Source organism: Rhinolophus hipposideros (genome assembly GCF_964194185.1).
Source record: "Rhinolophus hipposideros genome assembly, chromosome: 18".
Classification (NCBI taxonomy): Eukaryota; Metazoa; Chordata; class Mammalia; order Chiroptera; family Rhinolophidae; genus Rhinolophus; species Rhinolophus hipposideros.
In genome coordinates, this window is record NC_138064.1 from 50,630,872 (window position 1) to 50,650,712 (window position 19,841).

A 19,841-nucleotide genomic window follows, 5' to 3' on the forward strand; every position below is an offset into this window, starting at 1 on the left:
CTTATTCTGTACCTATGTGCAAGGTAATGTTATTAACACTGTGAAATATAAACAGGGGCTTTACAATGCAGTAGAAAAGATTAACATCAAATTATTTCAATATGAGGTAGGACATGATGACAATTCGGGAATAAAGTTAAGAACAGATGAGAAGGGCCTGAAAAATCTGGACTTTATTCTGAAGGATAAGAGATTTGGGGCTTGTTCATTGGATTAGTTCAATTTAATATGCTTCTCACAGGTACTATGTTTAGCTTGTCTTCTAATTTCTGTCCCAAACTATCAAAAAACCTGACTGCTATGTTTAATACATACGGTTAAATCCCAGCCTGAAAGAACGCTTCACCCCCTCCCCCATTAAGGTGGTGGATCAAACGCTGTGTAAACAAACAAACGAGCCTGAAAGTGGGGCCAACTGTGCAGTCCAAGAATTTAACAGAAGGGATGTTCCCAACTTTATGTAAAAAGGAGGCCCTCTTTCATTAAGCGTCTGTCATTTGTTCTGAATCCTGCAACTTGCATGGGATGGAACCCTACACGCCTTCTTCGAGAACCGCGGCAGCGGCCAGTGGCGGCCAACGTGAGTCACGGGGTGGGGGTCCCAGCACTACTGGGAAGCCGCAGGAGCGTCCAGGGCAGAGCTGAAACGAGGGGCAACCCGAAGTCAGGCGTCCCAGGAAGCAGGAGACCAGCACCCAGACGCCAGGGGGCCGGGCGAAGGGGAGTGGTCAAGTCGAGACCGGAAAAGTTTCTGCAAAGCGACGGGTTGGGTCCACCACCTGGGCCCAGGTGCGGAGCAGGACAGCCCCCAATGCCACGAGCCGACCCACCCTGGGTCCTTACCGTCCTGCAGAATCTCCCGGACGGTTGCTGCAGCCGCCTCAGAAGCCCGAGCCCCGTGGCTAGCCACGGCGACACGGCCGTCTCCACCTTCCATGTTGGCAGATGCCGGCTGATGACGTTGCGGTGGGCCCGCCCCCTCCGCCCAGGTGGTGACGTCAACTCCCGGCGCCGCCCGCGCCGCCCCTCCTGCGGCTCCGGGCCCACCCGGTGGAGCGGCGCGATCCGAGGCAGCCGGTCGGGACCTGTGTGGGAGCCGCGTGGGTCCTGGAGCCAGCGGGAGCCCAGGGTCCACGCACCCGGAAGCCTACGCCGCGGAGTCGGCGCTTTCCGCCGCGCCCTGGGGCTGCTGTCGCTCCCCGGGCCTGAGACAAAGTGGGCGCGGGCGCCGGAACGTGGCCGCAGCGCTTTTCGCTAAAGCAAGTATTTAACCTAAGACCAAGGGCCTCTCGGTGGAGGCAGGAGAGCGAAGCGGGGTTTTCTAGAAGCTTCGCGTGCGGTGCCCAAGCACGGCTGGCGGGAGTTAGTGGTTACCCAGCCTTCCCTGCCACGCGCCTAGGTTCGCAGTCCCGGGGTGAAGGCGGCGGGAACGGTCTGGGAGGAAAGTCGCCGCGGTGGGATGGTGGGAGTCGGGGGAGTCGGGGGTCGGAGAAGCAAGAAGAGGGAGCCGGGGGGAAAACAAGCGGACTCAGGCTCTGACCTCCCTCCCAGGAGATCCGGACCGACTTTTCTGCTTCTGCTTCTCCGTTTCAGCCACGTGCTATGAGTGACGCCAAACTTGTTCGTATTCCACACCGAGGGATTTTCCACATGTCAGCTAACAGTATTGAAGCTGTCAAGTCGAGTTCGTTTTCTGTCACCTCTGCTGTTACAACTGCATTATTCATTCACCTAGGTCTCTCCCAAGATAAATACTAATAAATTAACAGGTCAGTCACACGTATGCAAGAAGGTGAATTTCAGCATTTCTTAGTAAGAAAAAGGAAACTGTGATACGACTCTTTATGTACACAGGGAGCCATTTTTTCCCCAATTCAGAGCTACGTGGTTCTCTTGATTCTGCTAAGTGCATTTCAAGACGGTGCTATAATAGTACTTACTCTGTGCCAAACACTTTTTTAAGTACTTTATAAATCTAAACGAATTTAATACCTATTACAACTCAAGTGAGCAAGTCTTATGCATTATGCTTTCTCTTTGTCCCAGGTTTTCCCTAATGTGCTTGATCTCAAGCACGGTGTGAACAGGACTGACGGTTTGCAATGCATCTCACAGGAATTGCCTTGGACAATGGGCTCACACTCAGAATAGGTTTCATTATCCGTAATACACAAAGTTTTAAGGACTTCCTGAATGTTAATAAGCATTAACTTTGATATATGGATTGTTTTTCTTTCCTTGGCTTTTCCATTGGAAGATTTTAGAAAAGTTGCATAATACTTGTTTATTCGATGAAGAATTTTGAGCCCCTACTGTAGTACCAGCATGCGTTTAGAAACATAAGACTCAATCCATATCTTATCCCTAAGGAGCTAATAGGTAACGTAGAAACCCATTTGAATATACAGTTATACCAGGTGCTTTGGAATGTATGGATTTATTTTTTTTCCCAATCTTACCTGCACAGTGAAATCACCTGGAGAGCTATAAAAATCTCTGATGCCAAGATCCTAAGCCCAGAGATTCACACTTAATTTGGAATATGGTTGGGGAATCCTGATTCTTAAAAGCTCCCCATGTCTTTCTAATCTACAACCATGGTTGAGAACTAATGATGTATGCATTCAAAATTACGAGAATGAAGAAGAATGAAATTGTTCTTGCTAAAGTCACTAATGACCTACTTGCCATTGCACACTTTAGTCTTTACCTTGCTTAATTTTTCTGTGATATTTACGATGCTTATCCCCTCCCTCCTTCTTAATATTCTCCACTCCTTTTAATATCACTCTTCAGGTTTCTTCTTCCCAGCTCCAGAGGTCATCTCGGTCTCCTTTGCATGCTTCTTTTTCTCTTTTAGTTAAATGTTGGTGTTTCAAAGGATTTCTTGCAAGATAAGACATTCTTAAGTACTTTGGTTTTAGCTTCAGCTTGTCATCTAAAGGTTAAAGGCTCTATAGCTTTTTCCTGAGCACCATACCCATATAACCAGTTGTAGGCATCACCATCTGAGAATCCCATGAGCACCTCAACTTCAGTGTTCCCAAATGTGATCCCTGCCAAAGCCTATTTCTCCTGGTTCTCTATCTCATTGAGTGGAATTGACATCCACCCAGTCTCTAAAGTCAAAAGTGCATATATATCCTGGAATTCTTTCTTCTTACATAATATGCACTGTCATGAAGTGATTTCCTAAATATCTTGCCAGTTTATTTTTATTTCTAAATAACTTCTAACTATGTTCTCTTATTTCTGTTCTCACTCCCAGAGTCCCAGGTATGACACTCATTACACATGTCCTCGTCTACTACAATGGCCTCCTTGCTGATATTTTGCCAACAACCCTAGCTCCTCCAGTGGAGTCTTTCTAAGTCAGAAATCTGATCATATCGTTTCTCTGTTAAAATTTTTCAGTTACAACTAGTATACCGGGGAGACATACAGCCTATACAAGCATGTCTGGTATGCCCATGGAAGTATGTCGTATGCACATGTTAGCATGTTTAGAGCATATGTAAAATAACCAGCAGAGGAGGAAAAAATGGTTAAGAACCAAGGCCATACGTTATGAAATCCAAAAAATCTTAACCTGGTGTATAAGGCCCGTTATTATCTGGCCTTCTCACTCTTTCTCGTCCAATTACAACTCAAGCAACATAAACTAATGGTTTACTAAAAACATCAAGTACTTTTCAAGCTTCTATGGCTATGGCTTTATACCAGAGGTGCCAAAAAATGTATGCAAGTGGACACTGGTCAACGTTGCTCAGTTGACAACATTGCTCAGTAGTTCGCCGTAATCATAAGTGTCTGGATGCTGAGGGTAACCACTTTGAGCACGTCTTGTAATCGCAGAAGTCAAACATGACTTGTATTCATCTTTTGATATCAGTACATATTGAGTATTAAAATTTTAATAGTTTTCTTTCTTAAAATGTGTATACATTTTTTGGCACCCTCTGTATTGTTCTCTGTAACTGGACACCCCTCCCATCTATGTATGTGGAGTTAGCTCAGGATTTCCTTCCTCTGTTGATAACTCTCCTCACTTCTCTAGACATTTATTTCCACCATGGTTAAATTGTGTGTGTGTGCGTGTGTGTGCATGCATAATAGCTTGTTCTATTATGTAAGTATGCCTAACAAATTTTTAAGGACATAGGAAATGTATTTCTGTATTTCTAATGTGTAGCAGGAACTTCCATTTGATGAATGAAAAAATGTCCATGCCCTCAAAAACTCACAAAGAGACAGACGTGTTACTATATTCTATAAAAGTAATTGCAAATGCACATGATAACAGAAGACTGGGTGTAATGGGTAAATAAGATCAACTCTAGCTGGAGTCAGAAGACTGTCAGAGTCTTCAAGACGGGGAATTATGAATGTGTACATAGGCTGTGGGGCAATGAATATGTCTCAGGGTTTAATTAAAGGTACCAGTACCACTTGGTTGATACACTTTTTGCGAATTAGGGAAGTGGAGGAAATGCCAGATTTCTGACTTGAGTGAGTATGGGTTGATGGTGATGGCATAACCAGGATATGAAATGCAAGAGAATAGAAACAGGTTTGCCTCATGAAAAAGAACTACCTTTTTGCTCTTTACATATGTGGCTTATATTGTTTTAATGAATTTTTATTAAGAAATACGATGCTAATAACTGCCTAAATTTTTAAGTCAGACTAATTGAACAGTGATTAATAAAACTAGTTTCTTATTCCAACTCTACATTCTATCTAAGGAAACTGAAATTTTTGGTTTATATTTAGGTATAGTACTTTCAGGATTAACCACATAAAAAATTTCACGTTAAGCAATTCAGCCTTTCTAAAGTTGGCCAATACCTGTTTTTAAGGCCAAAAATTGGGATATGGAAAGCAGCTATCTCTATGAAATAGAATTATACGTATAGCAACTATAAAATACCATGAACTACCTAGTTTAATTACCTGAACCTCTTTGGGTGTAAAAGTGATTTACCATGCAATTATATAATTATAATTGAAATTTTCACTAGATAATACTTCATTTAAATTTTTGAAAATAATAAAAGTTTTTTTGCCTTTTGATTCAGGTACAAAGAATAGGATTTGAGAATAAGAATAAACATTAAGCATACCAGTATATCTTTTGAAATGCTAACAACTGCTTAAAGTTGTTCAATTAATGCCATTTAACTTTCCTAAATAAAACAAGGTATTTCAAAGTGCCAGGCATACACATTATGATATATGATGTCCAATCGAACCTTCTGGTTTATCATTGCCAAACGAAGTAACATGGAAAAATTTTAAAGTAACATGAAAAATCATAACATGGTATACTATGAAAAAACCTTGTAGTTTTTCATATCTTGAGCATTTATTAATTTGAGCAGAAAATGTTACTATAATGAGTTAAGTATAGAATTTGAAACTGTTAGTGTTTGACATGAACAAGCATACTTTGTACAGAACATAAACATCATTTCCCAGTGTGCTAAAAACTATCAGTGACATATAAATAGAAGCAGATTCTGTTGTGTCCTATTTGATATTGTGAAAAGAAGCTAAAAAGATTCCTAAGTCCACAAGTCTGATGAAAAATATATGTTCTTGGCAATTAAAACGGTTGGAATAGTGGGTCTTCATCTAATAAAAGTAACTTTTCTCTATGCAAACTGTCTTTTTCAGATTTGAAACAAATCTGTATTCATGAAGAAGGACTGCATACAAACCACAATATGTCAAGAAAGGAAAAAAGATCCAATAGAAATGTTTCATTCTGGGAAGTTGATTAAAGTCTGCGCCCCAATGGTTCGATATTCAAAGTAAGTATTGTTAAATGGTTAATATGATTTCCTTTTAATGCTCTTGACTTTTTTAAAAGTAAGTCCACCTCATCGTGTGGGATCTTTAAACACTTGGCTTGGCGAGTGTGATTTAGGCTTGAGTTCTGGTGTTACTACTTACCTGGTATGTGTCCCTGAGTAAACAATCTCTCCAAGCTTTACTTTTTGTATCTATAAAAAGAATAGTGCTTATAAAGATCTAATGGATATTAAATAAATACAAGCGTTCATGCACAGGTTTTTGTGTGACTGTAAGTCTTCATTTGTCAAGGACAAACCCCAGAACTGCAGTTGCTGGGTTATTTGGTAGTTATATATTGAGTTTTTAAGAAACTGCCAAATTTTTCCAGAGTGGCTGTACTGATTTATGCTCCCACCAACAGCGTATGAGGGATCTGGTTTCTCCTCACCAATTTTTCATAATGTCACTGTTTTTTGTTTTTGTTTTTTTAAGCCATTCCGATGGCTTTACAGTAATATCTCATTGTTGTTTTGATTTCCATTTCATGGCTAGTGATAACTGAACATCTTTTCATGTGCTTATTTGCAATCTGCATATTGTTGAAAAATGTTTCTTTATGTCTTTTGCTAATATTCTAAATGGATTATTTGTTTTGTACCATTTGTACCATTGAGTTGGTTTTTAAATTTTTTCAATTGTGGTAAAATACATACAACTTAAAACTTGTTATTTTTAACATTTTAAGTGTATAGCTCAGTTGTGTTAAATATATTCACTTTGTTTTACATCCAATCTCTTTTCATCTTGCAAAACTGAAACTATACCTATTAAACAATAAGACCCCATCCCTGTTCCCCCCAGCACCTGGCAACCGCCATTCTACTTTCTCTATGAATTTAACTAGTCTCAATACTTAATATTATTAAGTGGAATCATACAGTATTTGTGTTTTTGGAACTGGTTTACTTCACTTACTATAATGTCCTCAATGTTCATGTTGTATTATGTATCAGAATTTCATTTTTAAGGCTGAATAATATTGTATGTATATACCACATTTTGTTTATCAGTTGATGAACACTTGGGTTGCTTCCATCTTTTGGCTGTTGCAAGTAATGCTGCTATGAACATGGATATATAAATATCTTTTTGAGACCCTGCTTTTTGGTATATACCCAGAAATGGAATTACTGGATCATATGGCAATTAAATTTTTATTTTTTTGAGGAACCTCCATGTAGTTTTTCAGAGCGGCTACACCATTTTACATTCCCAGCGGTGCACAAGAGTTCTGAATTCTCAGCAGCCCCACTAACACTTGATTTTGTGTTTTATTTTTTATTATAGCCATCCTAATGAATGTGAAGTGGTATCTCACTGTGTTTTTTTTTTTTTTGAGGTGTATATAATATTTATTAAATAAATCAGTAACAATGTTCAAAAAGCAAAATAGACATTTTATAATATATTAAAATCGTGCATAGATACTCTATTGCTTAGTGTCATTTGTCAACAATGACAGTTGCCTTATGTACAGAATGTACAGAATGGGGCAGTAACAGAAAAATGCTTCCACCCCTATGTTCTGGGCGGTACATATACCTAGTACTATCTCTTATACAAAGAAATAAAAAGAGACTCATCATCTTTGATGAATATATTTTAAGTAACCTTTTGTTAAATGTGGCAAACACAGTACTTGGCACATAATAAGTATTCAATAACAGCTTCTTCATAGAATCTACAATTCATGTTTTTACAAGGAGACAAGTGATACAAATTAATTACTAATGTGTAAGTGCAAGGTCACATTATCACAATAAAAATTCAGGCATTGAAAGTTTTGATATATTGATTTTAGAGAGGTTTTTAATTTTTTTTGATTAACTGCCATCTCTTTGCCTTATTCATTTTAACCTAAATTTTGTTTTTAGCTACTGTTTATAATGAATAATCAAAATCACTTATACAAAACTACAAAGTATCTTTACTAAGAAATTGAATTTAATTACTGATGTGTTCATCTCACTAAGGAGTGAAATAGACTCCCTGTTCCCTGGAGTATATAATGCAATTAGATTAGCCTTTCAATCTTAGTTGTGGAGGGTGCCGTTCAGCTTCAAGTTGTTGTCCTTTCAGTCTTAGTTGTGGAGGGTGCAGCTCAGCTCTAGGTCCAGTTGCCGTTTCTAGTTGCAGGGAGTACAGCCCACCATCCTTTGAGGGAGTCGAACCGGCCACCTTGTGGTTGAGAGGACGCACTCCAACTAACTGAGCCATCCCGGATCTCTGGCAGCTCAGCTCAAGGTGCCGTGTTCAATCTTAGTTGCAGGGGGCGGAGCCCACCATCCCTTGCGGGAGTGGAGGAATTGAACTAACAACCTTGTGGTTGAGAGCCCACTGGTCCATGTGGGAATCGAACCGGCAGCCTTCGGAGTTAGGAGCATGGAGCTCTAACTGCCTGAGTCACTGGGCTGGCCCTGTGGTTTTGATTTGTATTTCCGTAATGATGTTGAGCATGTTTTCATGTGCTTATTGGCTATTTGTATATATTTGCTATTGAGTTTTGACCATTATCTCTTTTTTTTTTCTGAATAAGGGCGCAGCTCACAGTGGCCCATGCAGGGATCCAACCGGCAACCTTGGTGCTACGAGCACCACGCTCTAACCAACTGAGCTAACCGGCCACCCCTAGTTTTGAGAATTCTCTGTATATTCTAGATACTATTTTCTCAGATTTGTAGTTTGCGAATATTTTCTCCTCGTGTTTAGCTGATCTTTCCAACCTCTTAACGAAAGGTCTTTCGCAAAGCAAAAGATTTTTATTTATGGGAGAAGGGGGGTTCACAGTGTGAGGGATATGAATGATGAACGTCTAAGTATTACCTTGTCTTGTGCACCTGAAACTAATAATAATAATAAAAAAGATTTTTATTTAGTGATGAAGTCTAATTTATCAGTTTTTTCTTTTGTAAATTGTGCTTTTGGTGTCAAAGGTAAGAAATCTTTGTGTAGCACTAGATTCTAAAAATTTTCTCCTATTTTTTTCTTTTAAAGTTTTATAGTTTTATGTTTTACATTTAAATCGATCAATTTTGAGTTAATTTTTGTATAAGTGTGAGGCTTAGGTTGAGGTTCATTTTTTTTTTTTTTTTTTTGCCTGTGGATGTCTAATTACTTCAGAACCATTTGTTGAAAAGGCTGTCTTTCCACTATTGAATTATTTTGCATGTTTGTCAAAAATCAGTTGGGCATGTTTGCATAGCTCTTTATCTGGATTCTCTGTTCTGGTCCATTGATCTGTGTGTCTATCCCTCCACCAACACCACACAGTCTTGATTACTCTAGTTAGCTTGTAATACATCTTGAAATCAAATAGACTGAGTTCTCCCACTTTTTCAAAATTGTTTTAGCTATTCTAGTTCATTTGCTGTTCCAAATAAATTGTCGTGACTATATCTGCAAAATATCTTGGTGGAATTTTCATATGAATTGTATTAAATATGCATAGCAACTTGAAGATAATTGAACTCCTTTCTATGCTGAGTCACCTCACTCATGAATAGTGTCTCCATTTATTTAGATCTTGTTTGATTTATCAGTGTTGTGTAGTTTTTAGCATACAAGTTCTATGTGTGTTTTGTAAGACTTAAACCCAATTATTTCTCTTTTATTTGAGTGATTATAAATAGTATTATACTTTTAATTTCAGTGACCATGTGTTTATTGCTGGTATATAGAAATAAAATTGATTTTTGTTTGTTGATCTTGGATCCTGTGAACTTGTTGGACTCATTGGTTGTGGGGGGTTGGTAAATTCTTTGGGATTATCTATGTAAACAATCATGTCATCTGCAAATAGAGACAGATTTTATTTCTTCCTTTCTATCGTATGCTTTTTGGTTCTTTTGCATGCCTTATTACACTGACTAGAAGTTCCAGCACTATGTTGAATAAAATGATGATAGCTGACATCTTTGCCTTGTTCTTGATCTAGGGGAAAGTGATGTTTCACTTTAAGTATAATGTTAGTTGTAGGATTTTTTGTGGATACTCTTTAGCAAGTTGAGAAAGTTCCCTCTCTTCCTATTTTGCTGAGAGTTCTTTTTATCATGTATGAATATTGTTTGGTGAAATACTTTTTCTTGATACCATGTTTCTCCGAAAATAAGACCTAGCCAGACAATCAACTCTAATGTGTCTTTTGGAGCAAAAATTAATATAAGACCTGATCTTGCTTTAATGTAATATAAGACCAGGTCTTATCTAACATAATACCAGGTCTTATATTAACTTTTGCTCCAAAAGATGCATTAGAGCTGATTGTCCATCTAGGTCTTATTTTCAGGGAAACACAATATTTATCATTTGATTTTTTTTCTTTAGCCTAGTAACATGGTAGGTTACATTGATTCTGAATATTGACTTTCTCTTTTAACTGGATTTTTTTCTGACACCACTACAGCAAGGGAAGGATGAGAAGGCGCCACCTCATTACTTCTAGACGGTAGAAGTAGAAGTCCAAGTTCCCCACTGGGTCTCCTTTGACACTCTGAGAGGGGGCTCCTCATTACTGCTCAGCAGGGATGACAGTTCCAGCTCCCCATGATGGGGTGGCCTGGTAATTGCTGGGCAATCTGGCTCTTCGCTAAGCATGCACTGATTCTACTACTCTAGGGGGGCGGGGGGAGGCAGGGAGTGTCTCTAGGCTCCCCACTCAGTCTTTGCTTGTGGAGGTAGAGCCACAGTTTTTTCTCTGGTGTTTAAAGAGCCATTGTTATCTTTAAAATTTTCTGTCTTATTAGGCTTTCTTTTCCTTGGTCCTTTAGTTAGGAAGAGCAGACTTTTGTTGGGGCTGCTTTTGTCTGTACCTGTTGGTATTTCCAGGTTGCTAGCTTCTTTAGTTTCAAGTCTGGGATATTTGAGGCAAAAATAAAACCCAAGGAACTCATCATTGTCATTCTCCAGGTCCTGAGGTCACTAGCCTGTCTGCTCTTTTCTCTCTACCTTTCAGAGTTTTCTTATGTTTGTTTTACATATAATATCCAAGGTTTTTAGTTACACTAAGCTGGAGGAATAGGGAAAAGTACATCTCCATTTCCCATAGGCAGAACTTTCCTCTAATAAATATTTCATATTTAACTAAATTAAATTTGGAAGTACATATGATTGTGGTGATTTCTAAATGCCTAATTCAAGTTTTGTACGCTTACAGGTTGGCTTTTAGAACACTAGTAAGAAAATACAGTTGTGATCTGTGCTATACACCAATGATAGTTGCTGCTGATTTTGTCAGATCTATAAAAGCCAGAGACAGTGAATTTACCACAAACCAAGGTATGTGAAACCCAGAATTTGCTGACTTTGTAAAACTTAAAAACAAACTAACAAAACTCACTACCTTGTCTAATGAGACAACTCAATTCAGAGATTTTATTTTAAAATCTTTTAGTTTCATGTTTTTAATAAGTCTTTTTACATATGTTTTTACTCAGTGCCTTGTAAACTATGGATGATATACAATGTATAAGGTCAGCCTTCCTTAGGGCCCCACATTCTGTCACTCGGACTAGTAGATGAGATTCCTATCTTACCACCCCCAGTTTTGTCCCATTCCAAGCTATCCTCCAAAGAGCCCAAAGTGATCTTTCTAAAATGTAAGTTTCGTCACATCTCTTAGACCTCTCATTGCCTAAAGCAGTGGTTCCCAAAGTGATTCCCCCGGCCAGTAGCATCAGCAGCATCTGGGAACTTGCTAGAAATGGAAAGTCCCAGGCACCACTCCAGGCCCACTCCATCAGAAACTCTCTGTCTGTGGTCCAGCAATCTGTGTTTCAAAAAGCCCTCCAGATGATTCTGAGCTTGCTGAAGATTGAGAACCACTGGCCAAAAGTGTAAAATTCTAGCACCTGTGCATAATATATAACAATCTTCATGATCTAGCCTCTGAATCCATCTTCTGCAGCTTTATTTTCCATTATTAGGTTTTCTCCACAACCCCCTGACGTTATTCTTCACAAATATGAAGTTACTTTCAGTCCCTGCAAATGCCCTATTCTCTCACACCTCTCTGCCTAGAATATCCTCTCAGCTACGTCTGTCCCCTATATCCCTACCTCTGGCAAATGACACTTTATGCCTCTTAATCCAGCTTTCACACTTTGTGGCCTATTCACTCTCCACTCATGTACTTTCTTGGAAGCACAGGCTTTCTATTGTACTTAATCCTACTGTGTTATAATTTCCTCTATGTACCTGCCTCTCCCACTCAACTGTGGGTTCCTTGAGGGCTGGAAGTATTTCTTACTGATTTGTGTCCTCAGTTTCTAGCTCAGTGTTGAAAATACATTAGACTAATAAATGACTGTTAAATTGACATTCTACAATTCTCTTGAGTTACAAAAGGGAAAGCATTCTACATCCTCAGGAAAAAGCAAATTTTTCTATCGTGTACTACTATAAATCAGTAGATTTCCATAGAAATTCTGAATCAGTGAAACTAGGATAATACCCAGAAATCTGCACTTAGGCAAACACCCAGTAAATCTCATATAGGTAGTTCTGAAAAAATAAAAAACTTTTAGAAAAATTAAAATACATCTATCTAGAGTTCATAACACTAACCCAAAGATGAAAAAAATATGTCCTTTAAAACCTAGGAAAGCTCTGATACATTTGGCTATATTAAAATTTAAACTTTTATATGTAAGGAAAGAGCACAAATATACTCAAAGGCAAAACAAAACTAGGAAAAAATAAAATATTTTTTATATTTATGATAGTTAATTTCATTGTTTTGTAAAAAATTAAATAAGAGAAAAGGAACAACTAAATGAAAAATTGTGCATAGAAAATGCAAAGAATTTGGAGAAAGAGCTCACAAGTAAAAACATACACCGTTGGATATACAACATAGGACAAGTTGTGAGAAAACAAGAACTGTCATCCACATTGGTATGTCTCTGTGTTGGTAAACACTTTTGAAATAAATTTTTGTAATACCTATTAAAATGTTTGATGCCTATCCAGCAGTTACACTCTTAGGAATTTACCTGATGAATGTACTCACAAAAGTAGACTGTAAAAGTGTCCTCATCATATTATTTGCAAGAGTCACAAATTAAAAACAATCCAGAAGTATGCGATATTGTCCATCGATACAGTGGATGTGCCACTAAAAATATAAAATAGGTTTGAGTACAGCTCTCATGTACATCAGGTAAAAAAAGAAAAAAAGCAGTACGCACAGCAATAAACAGAATGTTTATATTTGTGTAAATTTTGGAGGTACACATAAAATTGTCCTGGAGTACAATAAACTAATTCTCACCTTTGCAAAAGGGGTCTATCAAAAGTGTTGTACTTTTCATTTTATCAAATTTTATACTGTTTGAATTTGTACTAAATGTAAGTTCCTTTTAATTTAAAAATGCATTGATGCTGTCTTGTTTGAACAGATGCTTCTTAGGCTAAAAATAGTTGTTATTGTATCCTATACAAACATTAGAGTTTGGTATTGTGTGTGTCTATTTCTGTGAATTTTAATGTTGAGCTATTCATTTTATTAGGTGATTGCCCATTGATTGTTCAGTTTGCTGCTAATGATGCAAGACTTTTATCTGACGCTGCCCGTATAGTCTGTCCTTATGCGAATGGAATAGACATTAACTGTGGTTGCCCTCAGAGGTAAAGCTCACAGAACTTGGAAGAATTTTCAAAAATACTAGAAAAAAACTATGTGAACATTACCAAGAATTAAAAAGTAAGGAAAATAGAGTTAAAGCACTTGGCCTCTAAGAAGAAGCAAGAAAAAATAAGGAAAGATTATGTAGGAACATACATGCAAAGGTATTTTCTGATGGCTAAAACAGTGTATAGACCCTTGACAAGTGTTTTGTCTCATCTCACCTCTAGAATTTCTTGAATGTGTGGATCTGCCTTGAACTTCATCCATAGGTAGTTATGTGAGAGGCTAATGTTTATAGCAATCCCTAAACTGTGCTTTTACTGCCATATCAGACATATTTGCTCTAGAAACTATGATTCTGTGATAAGATCACTTATTTTCTCCTAATTGATTTTCTTTATAAGAACGCCTTCTTACAATTACCTTTTTTTTCCTATATCACAGTTGTTTGGTTGATTCTAAATAATGGGGTACTGATAGGCTGTACTTGATATGACAATGATATCCTTACCTTTTTGGCACTATACTATATTACCTGACTGTAATTCAAAATGTGTCCAAAGAATAAAATTATTTTAAGTACAGGATAATCCACGTCAGATTAGACATTTTGTATACTCATTAGGAGAGTTAAAAGCTGTTTAGTGTTGTTGGAATGCTATAAGCCAAAACGATCTCTCTAGTAAGACTAATAAAACCTCTTGTTATGTACAATAAACTTCAAGCTTGGAATTCAAAAAATCTGAAATAATTGCAATTAGTTACAAATACTTAAATCTGTTTTGGTTGAATGAATTTTAATTTAATTGTCTTACTTGCCAATGAAAACCATTTACCCTAAGTACTTTTAGATCTGGAAACCTGTTTTCCTAATCTCAAATTGATCCACTTAGAAATGTTGGTTCTATCAATGGTAAACATCTTATTCCATTCCAGATCACTAGATAAATAGATAAGTGTACTTACAGTGCTTTTAGAAATGTATCTTCTCTTTAAGCTATTTACAATTTATTTGTTGTTTTTGCTTTATAAAGATGGGCAATGGCAGAAGGTTATGGAGCTTGCTTAATAAACAAGCCAGAGGTTGTTCAAGATATGGTGAAACAAGTAAGAAATCAAGTGGAAAATCCCAGATTTTCAGTATCTATTAAAATAAGGTAAAAACAATATTTGAATCTATTAACAAGATAGTTCTTTATTCAAGAAATAAGAGAATATTCCTTTTGTCTGGGGCTGTGGGTCTATCCTTAACAAATTTGTAGCTAGTGTACGGAAATGTTGAAACAAGACATTTAATAAATGAACATATACCACAATTTTTATTCATAATCCAGAACAACTTCCTCTTTGTAGTTTTTAACAGAAATTAAAACATCCCTTTATTATTAAAAAACTTTCCCCCAAAAGAAACCGTCAACTTTTTCCATGATACTAAGAAATTAATACCAAGAAACATTCATGGTACCAAGAGTGGAAAATAAGAATGGTATTTGCACTAAAATTTCACAATGAAAAGAAGATAAACCAGGAATCGGGTTTTTTTGGTGGCAGAATAGAAACGTTTCAAGATAAAGTATTTTCATATTTTCTCACTTGGGGTTGGTATATGTGCAGCAAAAATTAGGAAAGCATCTTTTAAGTCATGTGTGACAGTACTTGGATGACTTTGTCAGTTAGGTAACATAAAAGGCTCTAGGTGAGATAAAATTTGTGATGCTATTGTTGCCAATAATGAAATAGCTAAATTTGAAATCATAAATGGGAACTGATCCCTGAGCAAAACCTTACTGATAGTGGCATGTAATGATAATATAATACAGCAAAACTAAATAGATAATGTTTTATATGAAATAGTATTTTATTTAGTTTATTAATTTTATCATTGATTTATGTGCTGTAAAAATGATGGATATGATTTTGAAATTATAGGATCCATGATGATCTTACAAGAACTGTAGATCTTTGTCGAAAGGCTGAAGCCACGGGAGTTTCCTGGATTACAGTCCATGGAAGAACTGTTGAAGAAAGACATCAGCCTGTTCACTCTGAGGCCATTAAAATAATTAAGGAAAATATGTCTATACCTGTTATTGCTAATGGAGACATCAGAAGCTTAAAAGAAGCAGAAAATGTGTGGCATATTACTGGGACAGATGGTAAGAAATAAGTACTTGAGTTTTATCTTTTAACTAGCAAAAAAAGTGGTGGTAGGAGAATAACATTAATGTCATTTTCATTACTTTAAATTTGAGCCATATTTTCCTATTGTACTGATTTAAGCTAAGCAGTTTATTAAAATGATGTTAACTCTTCTACTTAGAAATACTAGATTATCTTAAATGGGGTAAATTAAGTCAGTTACTTTTCTGCCACCATCATATCCAGAATGACCAGTTAAGAATCTTCCAGATAGCCTATTAATAAAGGGAACGCCTAGATTAGAATTGAGAGTTGGTGAACATAAGAGTAGTCATAGGAACCAAGGAAACCTGAAACTGCTATGCAGTTTCATTATCCCCTGAAATTACTGGCATACCAAACCCTGTGATACCTATTGCTGGATGGAAGAATGCAGATAAACTTTAAGCAAGTCCGATTTATGATATCCTGGATTTACCCCGAAAAGAAAGCCTAAAGACTAATTGTTTAATGTAGAAGTATTAATAAAATAAAGAATACTTCATAAAATAAAGAATACTTAAAAGGATAAAGTACATTTAAACTTTCTTGGTTTACAAAAAGAAGTATTAAATTGTTTTATAATTGAATTAAACAGACTAATATAAAGGCATTGTGAAACCTTGTGATGATACTTTATTTTTTAATATTCTCAGTTTGTTTCATTGAGTTTAACCTAATAACTGTGAGTTCTTAAAGTGTGGACAAATGTGATATGCTTTAATTTGTAGGTGTGATGGTTGCAAGAGGACTCTTAGCAAACCCAGCCATGTTTGCTGGATATGAGGAAACTCCACTGAAATGCCTCTGGGACTGGGTTGACATTGCTCTTGAACTTGGAACTCCTTATACATGTTTCCATCAACATTTAATGTACATGATGGAAAAGATAACTTCAAAGCAAGAAAAAAAAGTATTTAACGCTTTGTCAAGCACATCAGCAGTCTTAGATTACCTTACAGATCATTATGGGATTTGACTGGACTTCCTAAATTATTTTAATATGTATTTCAAAGAAATTGTGTTTTTAACATTTTTAAATAAAACTTTTTATTTTACTACTAAAAGTATGACTCATAGTATCTGTAAGTTAACGTGAAGTACGTTTTTAATGAAAATAAGTGCAGAGAAGTGACAACAAATGCAAACCTCTCTGAAAAGGAACAAAAAATTCTGTATAGAATTGCACTCAGGGCTTAGATTAAAAATTCAGATTGGAAAATCAAACTGATACTTCCTAATTCATGAATTACATACCTCAAGGTTTTTGTTTTAAATTGTATGTAGCTGAATTTAATTAAATGTGATGTTTTCTATAATTTAAAATTAAGTTTCTGTGAAACTCTTTAAATGACATTAAATTTGTTACATTTTGAGACTTCTAGATCCTTAGAAGATTGAGAGTTTGGTAAATATAACTTCCTAAAATCATAAAATTAATTTCACTCCTCCACATTTTAAGTATAAAAAATTGGTAGGTAATCTGAAGATGATTGTGTATGAAGTATTATTTCATGGAGAATAGTAACCAGGTTTTATTTTTAATTTAAAAACCTAATTTTCATACCCTGTTTTTGTGATGTTATTTTTATGCCTCCCAGCAGCTAAAAATAATTTTAACTTTAAAATTTCCTGTTTTGGGAATGCTACTAACAGAATTTTGTTATTGGTGAAGTGCCACTACAAGAACTTCTCAAGTTAAAATAAAACAGTTCCATAATTAAGATACTGGTCTATGTTACCAACATGAAAACTGTTATAAAAGGAAACAATTATCTAAAACTGCTTAATTCAACAATTTGGGAATATTAAATGAATCAATTTTAACGTAAGCACCGTGTTGCCGTATTTTTTCCTTAGGCATATTCTCTGCTTTCATTTTTCAGTTAATGTATTTTTAAAGATAACTGGCTTTATCATTTGATATCAGTAGTATACAAGCAAATAGGGAGCCATCAGCAAAACTTAGTCATCTTTGTTTATAAGTTAACTCTGAGGTGACTTACGAGGTCTGACAATTAAGTTCACGAACTCATCCTAGAAAAAGTGCTACATACCTCAGTGCTGAATATCACCACAGTCACCTTCGAAGCACTTCCGCTTGGGAAGCTATGCACTGATTCCAGTGCATAGTCCACCCTTCAAAGCAATTTTGGAACTCTTTTTCTGGGATGGCCATCAGGGCTGTTACCGGATTACCCTTGTCCCGATTGTCATGAAAATGTCTTCCTTTCCATATTTCCTTTTTCGGGTAAAGAAAGAAGTCATTGGGGGCCAGATCAGGTGAGTAGGGAGGGTGTTCCAATACAGTTATTTGTTTACTGGCTAAAAACTCCTTCACAAACAGTGTCGTGTGAGCTGGTGCATTGTTGTGATGCAAGAGCCATGAATTGTTGGCAAAAAATTCAGATAGTTTTCGTCTTTTTCACGCAGCCTTTTCAGCACTTCCAAGTACTTAATAAACTTGGTTAACTGTGCAGTTGGTACAAATTCATAATGAATAATCCCTCTGATACCAAAAAAGGTTAGCAACATCATTTAAACTCTTGATTTGTACTGACAGAACTTTTTTGGCTGTGGAGAATTGGCTGACTTCCATCGTGCACTTTGACGCTTTGTTTCAGGGTCGTATTGGTACATCCATGTATCATCACCAGTGATAACACGGCCCAAAACATCGTCTTGGCTCTTCGAAAGGTCTTGGCAAACTTCGACTCTATTTAAGACCATTTTTGCACACACCTTTCTCATGCCAAGATTGTCACTTAAGATTTTCCTGTTTATTGATGTTTACTTGGTCTGCTATGCTTCTCACAGTCAGCTGATGATTTTGATGCACAATTCAACGATTTTTTTATTAGTTTCAGTTATACAGAACAATGTAATAGACATTTATATCCTTCACAAAGTGATAATCCCCCTCCCCCAATCTACTACCCCTCTGACATCGCATATAGCTGTTACAGTTCCATTGACTCTATTCCCTATGCTGTACTCCATATACTGTGACTACATATATATTATAGTTGACATTCAATATTTTTCAGCTTCAGGTGTACACTGCAGTGATCAGTCAACTATAACATTCATGTAGTGGTCTCCCTAATAAGTGTCCATCAGATACCCTACCAGATCTTTACAACACTATTGATTATATTCCCCAAACTGTCTTTCGTATCCTCATGGCTGCCTTAAGTGACACATTAGATCAATTTGATTTAATCGATATTTTTAGGGCATTTCACCCCAAAGCTGCAATGAATATTCGTTCTTCACGAATTTTTGCAATGTTTTCATCAGTTCTGCTTGTTCCTGGCGGCCCTGACCTCTCTTCATCAGTGATGCGTTCTCTCCCCTCAGAAATACGTTTAATCCATTTGTATACTGCCGTTTTCTTCATAGTATTATCCCCATAAACTGGGACTAACGTGTCCCTGATTTCACTTCCACTCTTGCCAAGTTTAACAAGAAATTTAATGTTTGTTCGTTGCTCTAATTCAAGCTCAGACATTCTCACGACGGCACTCAAATACAATAACGAGCACCACTCAGCAAGACACGTCACACGTCCACACGAACACAGCTGTGAGACACTGATATACCAAAGTTATGAAACCTTCCCGAGCTGTTTGTACAGTGCTGCCAATGTAAGCGCACGGTGGCAAGTTTGCAAACTTAATTGTCAGACTTCGTATATTAGTGGGACGATAGATAACAGCATAATTAGAGTAAGATACTCAGCCTTTCAAAGGGAACAGTGTGGAAGGGCAAGAAGTTCTAAATGGGTTTTTTTAAAACTTCCTTACAGTTAATTTGTTGTCTTTTATATGCAATCAAGTATATTTGTGATACAATCATCAACTTAAATATTTTTTTATATTCTATAAATTTGTTTTTAAAGATTTTATTGAGGAAGGGGAACAATTTTATTGGGGAACAGTGTGTACTTCCTGGGCTTTTTACAAGTCAAGTTGTTATCCTTTCAATCTTAGCTGTAGAGGGGACAGCTCAGCTCCAGGTCCAGTTGCCCTTGTTAGTTGCAGGTGGCACAGCCCACCACCGCTTCTGGGAGTCCAGCTGGCAACCTTGTGGTTGAGAGCACCTGCTCCAACCAACTGAGCCATCTGGCCACCTGGAAGCTCAGCGGCAGCTCAGTGACTTCATTCTAGTTGTGGAGGGCACA

General features: G+C 37.0%; 2 protein-coding genes across 6 annotated transcripts in view; one reads left to right on the forward strand and one right to left on the reverse strand.

Annotated features, from left to right (window-relative positions):
- The window catches only part of COG5 (component of oligomeric golgi complex 5), a 326,514-nt gene extending 325,485 nt beyond the window's left edge, over window positions 1–1,029 (reverse strand). Inside the window, exon 1 of one of the 3 annotated variants that reach the window (XM_081079882.1) lies at window positions 844–1,029. In XM_081079882.1, coding sequence (XP_080936008.1) covers window positions 844–937 — 94 coding nt within the window. In that variant the 5' untranslated portion in view covers window positions 938–1,029. The remainder of the gene's footprint in view (window positions 1–843) is intronic. The other 2 variants (XM_081079884.1, XM_081079883.1) reach the window with 2 other exon arrangements.
- Window positions 984–17,488, forward strand: DUS4L (dihydrouridine synthase 4 like). Of its 3 annotated transcripts, none has more exons than XM_081079898.1 (8): window positions 984–1,259; window positions 1,594–1,769; window positions 5,677–5,813; window positions 11,009–11,130; window positions 13,362–13,479; window positions 14,515–14,637; window positions 15,410–15,636; window positions 16,390–17,488. In XM_081079898.1, exons 3-8 carry the CDS (start codon window positions 5,698–5,700, stop codon window positions 16,635–16,637), a joined length of 954 nt encoding a protein of 317 aa, XP_080936024.1. In that variant the 5' UTR covers window positions 984–1,259; window positions 1,594–1,769; window positions 5,677–5,697; the 3' UTR covers window positions 16,638–17,488. The 3 variants fall into 3 exon arrangements, with proteins under 3 accessions (XP_080936024.1, XP_080936025.1, XP_080936026.1); XM_081079900.1 differs by having other exon boundaries at window positions 1,046–1,399; XM_081079899.1 differs by lacking the exon at window positions 1,594–1,769.
- Window positions 17,489–19,841: the final 2,353 nt, after the last annotated feature.

What these genes read in the sequence shown, in the direction of transcription:
- DUS4L (XM_081079898.1), top strand. Translation starts at nt 5,698, where the DNA reads ATGAAGAAGGACTGCATACAAACCACAATATGTCAAGAAAGGAAAAAA. An exon ending in CCAATGGTTCGATATTCAAA is followed by an intron (nt 5,814 to 11,008) that starts GTAAGTATTGTT and finishes GTACGCTTACAG; the next exon opens with GTTGGCTTTTAGAACACTAG. An exon ending in TCAGTATCTATTAAAATAAG is followed by an intron (nt 14,638 to 15,409) that starts GTAAAAACAATA and finishes TTGAAATTATAG; the next exon opens with GATCCATGATGATCTTACAA.